This window comes from Trichomycterus rosablanca, chromosome 27 (assembly GCF_030014385.1).
Source record: "Trichomycterus rosablanca isolate fTriRos1 chromosome 27, fTriRos1.hap1, whole genome shotgun sequence".
Taxonomy (NCBI): domain Eukaryota; kingdom Metazoa; phylum Chordata; class Actinopteri; order Siluriformes; family Trichomycteridae; genus Trichomycterus; species Trichomycterus rosablanca.
This window is the reverse complement of record NC_086014.1, coordinates 4,089,636-4,103,896: the sequence shown is the minus strand read 5'-3', so window position 1 is coordinate 4,103,896 and position 14,261 is coordinate 4,089,636. Positions and strand designations below refer to the sequence as shown.

The 14,261-nt window shown below is 39.2% G+C and overlaps 1 protein-coding gene and 1 long non-coding RNA gene across 4 annotated transcripts in view; one reads left to right on the top strand and one right to left on the bottom strand.

The window, feature by feature from the left end:
- Nucleotides 1-8,717, bottom strand: part of bdnf (brain-derived neurotrophic factor) — a 42,366-nt gene extending 33,649 nt beyond the window's left edge. Inside the window, exons 1-2 of one of the 2 annotated variants that reach the window (XM_062989595.1) lie at nucleotides 8,678-8,717; nucleotides 6,664-6,753 (exon numbers count right to left, since the gene is read on the bottom strand). In XM_062989595.1, coding sequence (XP_062845665.1) covers nucleotides 6,664-6,705 — 42 coding nt within the window. In that variant the 5' untranslated portion in view covers nucleotides 6,706-6,753; nucleotides 8,678-8,717. Of the gene's footprint in view, nucleotides 1-1,111; nucleotides 1,351-6,663; nucleotides 6,754-8,677 lie in introns of those variants that run through there. The other variant, XR_010007738.1, reaches the window with a different exon arrangement.
- LOC134304055 (uncharacterized) overlaps nucleotides 8,323-14,261 on the top strand; it is a 30,492-nt gene continuing 24,553 nt past the window's right edge. Inside the window, exons 1-2 of one of the 2 annotated variants that reach the window (XR_010007740.1) lie at nucleotides 8,323-8,399; nucleotides 8,750-8,845. This is a non-coding gene — a long non-coding RNA (uncharacterized LOC134304055). Of the gene's footprint in view, nucleotides 8,400-8,749; nucleotides 8,850-14,261 lie in introns of both variants that reach the window. The other variant, XR_010007739.1, reaches the window with a different exon arrangement.

Below are 14,261 nucleotides of genomic sequence, written 5' to 3'. Positions count from 1 at the left end.
CAATGAGAGTGTTAAATGTAATGATGCTACTGATTCAGTTACTTATTAATGTTTTTTAAAGGAAAAATTTGGAGTAGGAGATAAAAATGAGAAAAATATTCTCAAAGCTCTGGTCCAACACTTTTCTAATATGAAAAATATAGCCTACTACTACCGGTCCTAGTCGGTAAAATAAGTGTTGAATTAACACATACTGCGCTGAAGTGTCTGCTGGTTATGTAAGTTCCTGTTAGAGAGGTAAGCAATAGTCACAGCTATTATTTCTCCATTGCATAATGTCATATGTACTCTGACAGGTACGGAGTGCCATCAAGTCAATCCCAGCTTCTGGCAAACATATACGCCAATCCATCAGCTCAGTAAACTGTAACTGGTTACAAAATGAATCCCTGCAGTCATGTTTCAAAATTGCATGAAACAGCATTTTCAGAAAAACGAACGCTGAGCCCGTGGTTGAAGCCAATTGCAGCTCTGATACTGATACTTAGTTTCGGATTGATGGATATTCAAGTCTTTGGTTGTGCGTGTATGGCTTCATTCACACAGAGACACTCACTGTGTGGACATCCACACACATTTACACAAAAGAACACACCTAGCATTTCTCATTACCGTAGAATAACAGACAGTGGACACAATAGTGGAAAGAAAAGTCCTTAAAGTGGATAAAAGCTTTGAGTCCTGAAAGGGATCGTTAAGGCCCATACTCCAGGAGTGGGATTTCTTCTCTGGCGCTCGCCGAGGGATATCCCGGGCCTAAATGCTTTTCTCTTTTTACATCAAAGAGCCGCCGCGAAATAAAAGCGAGCTTGTCGGGGCCGAACAAACTGCCTCCTTTGTGCCGTCTCCCAGCCAAATTCAGGCTGCACAAAGCTGCTGGATGTAATACACTGCAAAAAAAAAAAGCCTGCGCCATTTAGATGACATGCCTTGCTCTGGCGCTTGGCTGCGCACCTTTGTGAGGCCTGAGCTGGGACAGAAAGATAATATTACTGCATGGAAATCCTTTCAGCAACTCTCAGACTTGCTGCTAGAGGGTCCAGTTACACCCCTTACTAACACACACACACACACACACAGAAATAGATAGAATAGAATAGAATGCCTTTATTTGTCATATATACATACACAGACGTACAGTACAAGGGAATTCTTTTTCCATGTATCCCAGCTTGTTTGGAATCTGGAACCGCAGGGTCAGCCATCATACGGCGCCCCTGGAGCAGAGAGGGTTAAGGGCCTTGCTCAAGGGCCCAACAGTGGCTGCATGGCAGAGCTGGGATTCAAACTCTCAACCTTTCAGATGATAGCCCAAAAGCCCTACCCACTAGGCTACCACTGTTGACAGACCTTAATAAATCAGATATTTGATAATAATTAACATGATAGTATAGACTGACATATTAAACTGAATAAATGTATGACTAAAGAATTAAATAAGTACACTATAAAACCATGGTAACAATCATCTTTTTTATAGCACAGATTGAGTGCAGGCAACACCCAGGTACCTTCTGCATCAGACTCACTTCGATGTTACAATCTAATTACACTGTTAGTTTTTTTATTTGACATACCTGTGCTAATTTCAATCTATATGTAGGCACTGGTGCTATCAGCCGGCCTGGTGTCTACATACAAACATGGTTGGCTACATCTGGGCGGGGTCACGAAGGCCATCACGACGGTAAACAGGTAAAAATTATTTTGTTATTATTTCCAGCCAAATGTGTTGTAAATATCTGAACATTTACAGTCCTCATTTTTATTTATATATAAAATGTCAATTTAATATTTCACCTTAATGACACAGTCTGGAGATTTTGAATAAAAAACACTTTCTTATCAATATATTTGTTATATTTTAATCTAATATAAAAGGTTTTTTACTCAAGTGGTTTTGCTTAGAATTAGGTTTTCTAATGAATATAAAACATGTAAATTAGCATTACACAGCTAAATTTGACCTAATATGATTATATTTGCTAGGATATATCTTAGTCCCAGCCTCAATGGGAGAAATAAAAATATTCGAGGGGGTAATGGATGGACTATAAGGTCTGGCTCTCTGTAGCATTTACAGTCTCTGTATCCTCGTGGTGAAGACACCTGTGTTTAAAAGCTATTTATAATTAAAGTATCTTGGTACGGAGAAAATAAAACCTAATGCTATGACTCATCATCAGGTCATTTAGCTCTCGCTGCAAATGAAAGTGGGCGTCTCAATAACTTTCAGATATAGACTTGATATTGTTTTTCAATTTAGTTGCTGTAGTTAAAGACGGACGAGTGAGGGAGAGAAGAAAAGTGAGAGAAAAGTGAAGGAGATGAAGCTCTTTTTATATATAAAGTCTTTCTCTTCAACCCCCTGTCAAGACCTTGCAGATGTCGTTTAACGTCATCCCCTCTACAAGTGTCAGCATGTGGTGATGGACTCTTGCCTTTGATTCCTGGCTCCGGGAGTTACCTAATTGAAGCTGGTTCTTTGTGACTCACTTCGCTGAATGTCGAGAGCTAGTGGAAATCGGGGGTGAGTGTGGGGTGGGGTGGGGGGCTCAAAAAGGTGCCAATCTTTGCTAAAATTTTGTCAAAACTAAACAATGTTCTCAGCTTTGACATGACGATGCAACATGCAAGAAAAATGAATGAGTAAAAGTGCCAGGTAGGAATATACTATTTTTATACTACTGAATTGGCTAAATTGTCTTGTTTTAAGGTGGCCCAGGATCCATTGTGACCCTAACCAGGTTAAAAAAAATTATTTATATATATATATACAGTGTATCACAAAAGTGAGTACACCCCTCACATTTCTGCAGATATTTAAGTATATCTTTTCATGGGACAACACTGACAAAATGACACTTTGACACAATGAAAAGTAGTCTGTGTGCAGCTTATATAACAGTGTAAATTTATTCTTCCCTCAAAATAACTCAATATACAGCCATTAATGTCTAAACCACCAGCAACAAAAGTGAGTACACCCCTTAGTGAAAGTTCCTGAAGTGTCAATATTTTGTGTGGCCACCATTATTTCCCAGAACTGCCTTAACTCTCCTGGGCATGGAGTTTACCAGAGCTTCACAGGTTGCCACTGGAATGCTTTTCCACTCCTCCATGATGACATCACAGAGCTGGCGGATATTCGAGACTTTGCGCTCCTCCACCTTCCGCTTGAGGATGCCCCAAAGATGTTCTATTGGGTTTAGGTCTGGAGACATGCTTGGCCAGTCCATCACCTTTACCCTCAGCCTCTTCAATAAAGCAGTGGTCGTCTTAGAGGTGTGTTTGGGGTCATTATCATGCTGGAACACTGCCCTGCGACCCAGTTTCCGGAGGGAGGGGATCATGCTCTGCTTCAGTATTCACAGTACATATTGGAGTTCATGTGTCCCTCAATGAAATGTAACTCCCCAACACCTGCTGCACTCATGCAGCCCCAGACCATGGCATTCCCACCACCATGCTTGACTGTAGGCATGACACACTTATCTTTGTACTCCTCAACTGATTGCCGCCACACATGCTTGAGACCATCTGAACCAAACAAATTAATCTTGGTCTCATCAGACCATAGGACATGGTTCCAGTAATCCATGTACTTTGTTGACATGTCTTCAGCAAACTGTTTGCGGGCTTTCTTGTGTAGAGACTTCAGAAGAGGCTTCCTTCTGGGGTGACAGCCATGTAGATCAATTTGATGTAGTGTGCGGCGTATGGTCTGAGCACTGACAGGCTGACCCCCCACCTTTTCAATCTTTGCAGCAATGCTGACAGCACTCCTGCGCCTATCTTTCAAAGACAGCAGTTGGATGTGACGCTGAGCACGTGCACTCAGCTTCTTTGGACGACCAACGCGAGGTCTGTTCTGAGTGGATCCTGCTCTTTTAAAACGCTGGATGATCTTGGCCACTGTGCTGCAGCTCAGTTTCAGGGTGTTGGCAATCTTCTTGTAGCCTTGGCCATCTTCATGTAGCGCAACAATTCGTCTTTTAAGATCCTCAGAGAGTTCTTTGCCATGAGGTGCCATGTTGGAACTTTCAGTGACCAGTATGAGAGAGTGTGAGAGCTGTACTACTAAATTGAACACACCTGCTCCCTATGCACACCTGAGACCTAGTAACACTAACGAGTCACATGACATTTTGGAGGGAAAATGACAAGCAGTGCTCAATTTGGACATTTAGGGGTGTAGTCTCTTAGGGGTGTACTCACTTTTGTTGCCGGTGGTTTAGACATTAATGGCTGTATATTGAGTTATTTTGAGGGAAGAATAAATTTACACTGTTATATAAGCTGCACACAGACTACTTTTCATTGTGTCAAAGTGTCATTTTGTCAGTGTTGTCCCATGAAAAGATATACTTAAATATCTGCAGAAATGTGAGGGGTGTACTCACTTTTGTGATACACTGTATATATACAGTATATACTGTGTAAATATTTTAATTTTTGTATTGATAATATTTTAACATTTCAATCCCATATAAACACCACAAACTAAAACAATTAAAAATATACAATCTGGAAGGCCCCTATGTCCACCTTCATATATGTTTTTGAGAGGCTCTCTCATTCTGACCAATGCACCACCTGAGCACCTAATAGGTTACATAGTCTACCAATTGACAGATATAAGATACTTGGGTTCAATTGGACACAATAAGGGTCATTATTTTATTCTCCTAGAAGTGGCCAGTAAAAAAGAGCCCAGATGATCATTTAAGTAACTACTGGCCTTGCTCGCCTCGGGTAAGTGTTAATCATTCCACCATAAGAAATGACTAGGAATCGTATCTCTGGAACAGCTGTGGGACGTTAATCACTGCTAATAAAATAGTAAATAAAGGCTCGTCTTACAATAACCAAAGAACCTGAACGACTTGCCATAATTGATGACACCACGAATTCTGCTCCCTAGCAGGAAATCCTGATTAAAGTTTTTTGGTAAATCAGTGTAGTTTAAAGTGCAGTTAGGTTTTGCAACCAGACAAATAATTTAAAGTGCAAAAGTGAGTCTAACTGTAAATGGTGACCTAGTTAGTAAACTGAACCAACTGAGATGCTGACGTAGGACCTTTAACTGTTAGTTCAGGCTTAAAATGTCCTCACGGTGATGTGAAACAGCTTTACATGGGTGATAAAAACATGAGTGGTGCGTACCTTGTAATTAACAAATAAAATATAAAAAAAACTCACTTTTTTAATTAATGAAATACATTTTTAGCTTTGCATGTATTTTAATAAAACCCAGGAGACTCTGATCACGAGTGTTTTAAAAATTCTGTCATTAAGACATAGTGTGAAATGTGATTAGGGTTGTCTAAAGCTTTGCTTAATACTGTATAAGAAGATTCCATGACATTGATCAGACTTTGTATATTGTAAAACATAAAAAATAAATATAAGATTGTATATAAACCTGGAAGGGGCCTGAGTTGTGGTGGAGATGCACCTTTGAAAATGCCAGTGGAAGATGTGGGGGAGATTTCACATACAGGGTTATATTAGCATATATTATATACAGTATATATCAGTACATTGCTTGGAATATTTTTGGCATTTCACCTGGCGTCTAAATACCTAGAAAAAAATCCTGTACCTTGTTGAGCATACGTGTTTTTTATTATAATTTCCATAGCAGTTGAATTGGTGTATTGTCCTGTGACGGCTTTGAGGATGTAAAATTCTAAATGTGGAAATTTGATTGTCAGGTTGTTTATATGAAAGCTAGAAGTAATGAACCAGTCTGTAGTAACACTGATATTGGCACGTTCAGTACACACCAGTGTGCTGCCACATGCAAATGAGAAATCTCAGACTTTTTATAATCTAGTAATGTTCCAAATCAGAAACATCAAATCTCTGAATCAATGCTAAATAAATTAAATCCACAATTGTTATTTTTATTATTATAGCTTTAAGCTGAAATAACAAGCTGTTAACCTGATCTTAGACCATTTTGGTATATTTTTAAAACAATCATTACACTGTACACCATTTTAACCATTTCACCAAGACTCGAATCGAAGGCTACATTCATAACTTTTTATGTCGACTGATTCTAAGAAATACACAAAACACGTGAGGCTGTGTTCTGAAGTAGCTGCCCAGCAATGACCATTTAGGGATTTGTGTAGTTCCTTATTTGACTGCTGGACCTGCACACTTGAGCAATGAGAAAATATCACACCTCCAGCACCTTCCCTCTGTGATTCAGGGGTCATGTTTGGGCTCCTGTGATTTTGACTGTGACATGAACTTTGTGGCAAACCTCCCACAATTGAACCTAACTGCAACACCATTATTTCCGTCTTTCACAAGCTCCATGTTAAGGACCATTGCCTATTGTCATGTGCCGGATCAATAATGTTGCTGTGGCATTTCCTCAGCTTTGTTTGAATACATTTGAATGGCAGCTGCATTGTTTTTTTTATTCAGCACCTCGCTCTAGAGTAAACTGTGCTCTCACTATGACCAAAGCCACGTGAAAATTCAGTAAAAAAAAACTTCACAAAGCTTAACCAATAACCAGTTTGCACATTGCACATGATACTCTCCATTTTTTTAAATTTTAAGACCCCAAGGTTTTGCACTTTTTTTTTTGCAAATTTGCATAGCTATTAAAAACTAAGAAAACACAATCACAGAAAAACTTACCTTCAATTTGGGAGGTGCTAGGTGCCGGACCAGAGGTCCCATTTGATCGTACGAGATTTCCACACCTGCTCCAGATCCGCAGATTTCACCCTGCAAGCAGAATTCAGATATCTGGCTGAGTGTGGAGAAGGTGCAGCAGGGCACAAGCTCATCTCGTGGGGACCCTGCTTTACATTTCAAATCGCAGCTCATCCAGGAATTTACATACCAATTATTTGAATATTTTCCACTCAGAGAGGATGGCAATAAACACAGCATAGGCCAGTCACATGCCTAACATAGAAATGTTTGCTCACCTTGTTCTTCTAACATATTGTTTTATGTAACTAAAGTGCATTTTATTGCACTTTAATATCAGACAATATGATTAGCTAAAAAACAAGTAATTAAGATTGTGTATTGCCAAACAGCAAACATGAAGGTAATTTGCATGCATCAACATTTACAGGCACTTTTCCCGCCAAAGCCGTGCCAAGATCCTGATTTGACGACCTTCCTTTGTTCCTGGCCAGAGTGTACAGTATATTTCACCACTGCATTCAATTTAAAAGCAGAGGCAGACCTTTTACATTACTTTTACATCCTTTGGCGTTTAGGAAATACTTTAACTAGGTTGTCTGGCCATAATGGTTTCGTCTTTATCATTTTCACACAGGTCTTTACGCTGATCATATGTCCTGCATTCCATTGTTGCATTTGGCTGAACAACCACATTGTATTTTAAAAATATAAATATATTTTGAGGTATTCGTACAAAAGATGACTGATATAATCCAGACTGTTATCAGCAAAAGGTGCAAAGCTGACATCTCTCTTGGTAAATGGGGGAAACGGTGCCTACAGCATGGGTGACATGCATATATGTGAAGGTACCATTGGGATTTTTAGATTTAGCCAAATGCTGCTATTAAGGCAACACCTTTAATAGAAGTAAATGGTTGTTTCAACAGGCCTCATTCTTCACACACTGCAACACTGTGGCTTTGTAGACACAGAGTATGTTTGCTTATCTGGCCTGCCTGCAGTCCAAATCTGTATCCAATTCAAAATGTAAGATTTATCATAAAGAGGAGAATCAGACAACAGCGATTACATACTGCTCAGCAGCTGTCGTATTGTATTAAGATAGAATAGGAAAGAATATCAGTTGCAAAACTGCAATAATTTGTATCCCAAACCATTACAAAGTGTAAATAATAGAAATGTTGGTCACGGAATGCGTAAAAAAATCTATAAATATGTACAATTGTGTAATTATATCCTAAAGTAGCTTATTTTTTTATATAAAATAAACAATGCTGATTAAATAATATGCTGATATTGCATATTAAATTGAATAATAATGCAGATTAATAGTGGATATTAATAGAAAAGATTTTAACTCAACAATGTAGTGTAACAAATGTATTATAAATAAATGACACCACAGAGCAATAACAAATATTACACAAGTAAACAGTAAATCATGGTATGCTGTACAGTTCGTCTTAAGCTTGAGTAAACTTTTATTTTTTTAAATTGTATATTATTTAATGCGAGTCATTCAAACAAATAAATAAGAATATGATATATATTTTTATTTATTTATTATTATTAATATTATTATTATTTTTTATTATTGTCTTAGATACTAACGGAATTGTTCACGTGCAGTAAATTAGCAGCTGAGGTAAATTGGTGAACTAGTTATAAACTCACAGACGCTGTATGGATTCATTGTCTTCTCTATTGAAACGGTCAGTAAATACTGAATTTTATTATTTATTTGATCCTTGGTAAACACTGTATAATATTTAAGAGTTTAAGAGTGTTTGTGTCGACTTTTCTTTTAATAAACACATCCAGACTGACACGACCCCGCCAGTGTAAATGTATGTTCGCCATAAATAATGTCCCAGGATTAATGTTCTCATATTTTCTGGTTATTTTAATACTATTAAACCTCATGTAGTCAAATAAATGTTTAAATAGTTAAACAAATGTTGTTTTAGCGCAAACACTGAATTAACTTTACCTGGCTGTGTTTACTGTACGTGAATTCATATCTGTGCGAGGAGTCGACTCATTGTTTTAATTTGACTCGCAGGTCTAAATCACCGGGATTTGGGAATCGACACTGTAGTTCAACTCCCATTCTTTTGATTCGGCACCCGTGAAGAGCAAACTAAAGGGGTATTAGTAAGTAAGTAAGTAATTTATTTATAAAGCACATTTACATCCAAAGTGCTGTACATGTTGAAACATAATATATATATATAAAAAACAACACAAAGTTTAAAACAGTAGAACAACAGAAAAAATTATGAACTATAATAACCGTTTTATCCTGATCAGGTTTACAGTGGGTCCCGGAGGCAAGAATAAACACATCCAAAAATCTAATTGTCACACCTAGTAAAAACAACAACTTGGAGTAGCCAATTCACGTACTGCATATTTTTGGGAGCTTGAATGAACCACAGTACCTGGAGGTAACTAATCCTGTTGCACCATCATGCTGATGCTGACCATGTGGTTCTAAAGTTCAGGTGCTGTAGAGAAGTTCATTCTTTCAAACTTTCTTCCTCTTTGTGCTACCATGGCAACAACTACCAGTGCTAACTGTTTTGCCATTAATGCTATGTCTGGAGAGACATTTGTGCCATCATCGTGCCATCTGTGTGCCAAAGGTGTGTCATGTGCCACCTTTTACACGGTAACGTGCATCAGTATTTAAAAATCCCAACAACACTACTGCGCCTGACACACGTAAACCAGAACAACACTCGTTACTGCTGAGAGTGGTCCACCACCCAAACACCATCTGGATGACAAAGTGTTCAGATCAACAGATGGGCAATCGAGCACCTAGTTTCGTTCTAAAATATATTGCCACTGGTGTTCAAGTAGCAATCATGGTAAAGATAAAGAAGCTTTGTGGTTGTTTATACGGAAAAATGTGTGAACGCCACCAAATGGAAAAAGCTACAAAGCCTGAGCCTGATTGAAGCCATAGCGTGTGTGCAGCTCTGGTTTGCTGGTTGATTGCTGTGGTTCACTGGAGTCCCATTGCCTGTAGTAATGGCTTTCCAGATTTCAGTTACTTTTTTGCATCTGTAGTGTTATAATGGCCCTTACACCACCATATCACCTCATACTCCACTGACATTAACATAAACATCTGATCAGTTATGTGGTCCCAGAACACCCATCCTCCACACTCATTTCCTTCCCCCCACAAGACGGCTTTATGTGCTGCAAGACCATCCAGCTTGCCAGACAGGTTCTATTCAATTGATCTTTAGATTTAACCAGTCTGGCAAACTGAACTCAACTCAGATGAATTGAATGTAGTGAGTTTGGTTAACCGATTGATTTAGTGGCAAAGGGGGCAATTACTTTTTTCCAGTAGAAGAAATTAGGAAAGGGGCAAATATTTTTTCACGGACTGTAATCGTTTTCAGACCTCTCTCACGGATGCCCTGCCAGGTTTCTTGCAGGATGTCCTGTGGGTTTGTGGAGTTGGTTGGACACCTCTCTCTCCTTGCAACCTTTCAATCATACCCCTCACGGAGCGGCTCGATGAGGTTAAGGTCAGGAGAGCGGTCAGACCATTTCATTACACACAGCTTCTTACTTCATCCTCAAAAAATCTCCCGCACTGTTTCAAGATGTCTGTTGTCTGTTTTAGCTCTCTGAAAATTGAACATTATTCTTAGTGGTGACACCAGGACTGGATTAAATGCAGACATCACTAGGCCATTTACAATCTACAACAAAGCACTGACAGTTTTGCGTTCCTAAAGCATCATCAGGCTCCATGACGCATACATACCATGAGAGACTTTGTAGACACATTGAACACAGGATATTCTAACATACAGATGAGTGACAGATTAAAGGAAAAAGGCAACTAAATGAGTGGAGAAACATAAAAAGTGCATATGATTACAGAGAGGTGCATGTTGTTTGGTCCACTTGGTTCTTCTAAGTCTTCAAAAGAGAGATGTTAAAAGGTATGACAAAAACCAGATAATTTGCATCGTCTTGCTCGCTATAGACTCCCGCCAGACTCCTGTCTGAGAATGCAAAAGCTTTGTAAGCATGACTTCGCTGTAAACATCTCTCTCCACTGTGTGTTTCCCTTCTAAATTTAGTAAGGTTCTATAATACAGTCAGTGGTTTACAAACTTTTATAGTCACTTACCCTCAAGAACCTCTTCCTGAGTACCTTCCTTAGCTTTGTATACATGCAAACACCCATGAATGTAAGGAACTGCTGATCTCCTGTGAATATTTACACAATACAGTCTCTACTGTTTATGCAAAATGGTGTGAAAAACAAAAATGAACAAAAAACATCAAGTGGGCAGCAGTTCTGTGGGCAGAAACACCTTGTTCATGAGAGGGGTCCCAATTTTTTATGCTGACAGGAAGACTGTAATAACTAAAAATGAGAAGAAAGGCATCTCAATGCAAAATATGACAAAACCTTGGGGCGAATGGGATACAACAGTGAAAGACCACATTGGGTTCTTCTCTTGTTAGCCAACAACAAGAATCTGAGACTACATCAAGCACAAGCTCACCAAAATAAACAGTTTAAAAGATTTAAAAAAGTTATCTGGTCTGAGGAGTCTTCGTTTTAGCAGCGATGTACAAACGGAACAGTCGAAATTGGCACTATTGCTTGATTTTTCCAGGGAGACTTTAAAATTATGAAAGATTTACTGCGTTTCAAGCAAACAATCTACTATAAACTGGTGTAGTATATAGATGTTATACCTGACTGGCATTGCATTGCTTATCTACAGTATATGTGTTTGTTTTGGTACCAAATTGGTCTGTTAGACTGCAAGATAATAACGCTTCAGAAACTGTACTGCCTGCTCTAGAGTCCACTTGCTGTGTGCTTTACAATCCAACCTGAGCATGTGTTGATCCACAGAACCCCAATCTATGAAGCTTCCAAAGAATGGTTCATCTGCTCACAGTGCTTTTTTTTAATAGTAAACAATGCAACTGATTTGAACTTCCGAATAATGACACTCGGCATTGACGAGAGTAGACATAGCAGGTTGGCAAGTGGAAAAACTGACTTGTTGAAAGGTTGGTCTATGTGATGACAAGGCCAGCTCTTTAGTATGACCTTTTACTGCTGATAATTAAGATTGCATTAAAACTACAGTGAATACAAATGAATCAGAAAATAAATGGAGTATTATTTTCAAGCTAATACATAGAAAGATTCACAATGATCAGAGATCAGGTATGTGTTAGGTATGCTTGGTCAGGGTGGGAGAAACCAAACCACGGCTATGGCTCTGGCAAGTCCTGGCTAACCGACTCCTGAGGACAAGGGGATGGCATCTGAAATGCGGCTGAGTGTGGTCGGGGAGGCGCTGTGTCGCATCGTGGGAGGAGCGCACACGTTTGTTTACGTAGGCGTGTGGGAGGATGAGCGCGTCTTCCGCCACTCACCTGTCATGGGAACTGAGTGGTGCAGAAATACGGCAAGAGTTAATCCCTTCTTTTGTCCTCATTTCTTTCTCTCAATTCATCACATCAAGGCTGCGTCATCTCTACAATGGCTCCGTCACTGAAATAGACATTATATGTAATATAATTAAAAAAAACTAAATCACTAGGGTGGGTAATGGTTCAAACAGCAGTGTTGATTTACAATATCTGGTATTAGGTTTGTCTTGAATTGTCCACAGACGTTCGCCCACACTGTTGACTGTGTTGTTTGTAAATGTGTATTGGCTCTAATCCTGTGTGATAGATATGGAGAGGTCAGGCTGTAATCTCTGTGAGGACTGCTTTTATTGATCTGGCTAAAGCCATCGGATGACCACTTATATTGACAGACAATTGCAAGTGCAAATGCTGTTGCCAGGGGTTAAGAAATAAACATCCCCAGTGTGGTTGGATATACTGGACCATATAAACTCATTCAGGCAACTTTGCATTTACTTTGATATACTTTACACATAAGGGCTTTAACATAAATGTAACACTAATCACTGTGATATACATCTGAGATCTCACATGGATCTGAGATAAGACAATGACTTCAACGTGATCCCAGATTCTACCTGCAGTTGCTAAGCAACATCCGCCTCCGGCCTCTTGCTTAGCCTCATTGGACGTCGTTTTCCACACGGCAGACGCCTCATTGGCTGAAAGGAAGTTAATAAACTTTGGTCCAGACCGCCTTCTTTCTGGAGGAAAAAAAAGCTTTCGTGAAGATGGTCAGTGACTAAGTGTGACAGAGGGTGCAATAGCAGGATGAAGTGAGATGTCATTATTGCTGAAGCACATTTTGAACCAACTGCCTAAATCCAACCGCATTATTGAAGAGGTACACTCGAGAAGTTGTCAAACTGATAGAAAAGTAAAATGGAAGCTGTTAAACACCCATTCTAACTTCATACACATACAGCCATGCAAATCTTTATACGTAGACAAGTCGAAGCTGAACAGTTTCCACCCTGCCAAAGCCTGTAACGTAGAAATGTCGAAACGTCGAAAGCTTAACGACTGCTAGCTGTTTACAGAACTAGGCTGCCCAAAAAAAGAGATTCACTACTAAGTTCCAAATCCCCTCTGGGTGCAACATAAGCACAAGAAATGTTTACTAAGATCTTCATTGTTGGGCTTGGTTGAAGCACAGGATCACCGTGCACAATGCTGGAGTATTCCTGTAACAAACTCTTGTAAAGCACAGTGTCATTGGACTCTGGGGCAATGAACTCACCCTTAAGCCCCTGACAGACAAATCTAAATTAGACAGATCTGGTTGTTGTAAAGATGGTGCCAAAGTACTGGTATGTTTAGGCAAATGGAGTTTGGGCTGGGCACCTTAGTTCCAGTCTAATCCTGCTACAGAATACAATAACATTCATGAAAATAATGAGTTTCCAGTCTTATCAACATGTTCCAAGATCTAAATTCTTCCAAGAATTGGACAAGATGTAGAGATGTCAGCTCAGCACAGATTATTTTAATGCTGGACCAGGACTATGCGATTGGTGCTTGAGGAGAGATGTTGAACACGGAGGCAGATGTTAGATTGCATGTTCAACATCACTGTTTGGTGAGGTTCGGTGTTAGGAACATAAAAGCAATGGCCAGAGGGCAACTAGATCACATTACTGTTTCATCTACAGATCTGAGGACATCAGTGGACTCAACAAAAAATCAATACTATTTGAGTGAAGTGTACACGGTTGTACTAAGCAGTCAAATTATTTGAATGACCTGTAGCTCAGAATTTCCTCCCCATAAAACGTTTGCTGGTTGATGCCATGTAACACAAGACTAAGCCTTTTTTGTTGGAAAATGAGGCAGTGGTAGTAGAGCGTTTAAGGTTCTATTCTAATCGTAAGGTTAGTGGTCCAAGCCCTGCCACTGCAAGGTGGACATTGTTGGGCCCCTTAAGCAAACCTAAACCCTCAGTTGCTTGGATTGCATTTTGGTCATAATTATAAGTCATTCTGAATAAAAGTATCTGCTAAATAGTATTAATGTAAAAAAGAAAGATGAATTACCTTTGCCCATGATGTTCGTTACACTGTGCTATATTTAGGTTTTCATAAATACAGTTTTAAAATAAA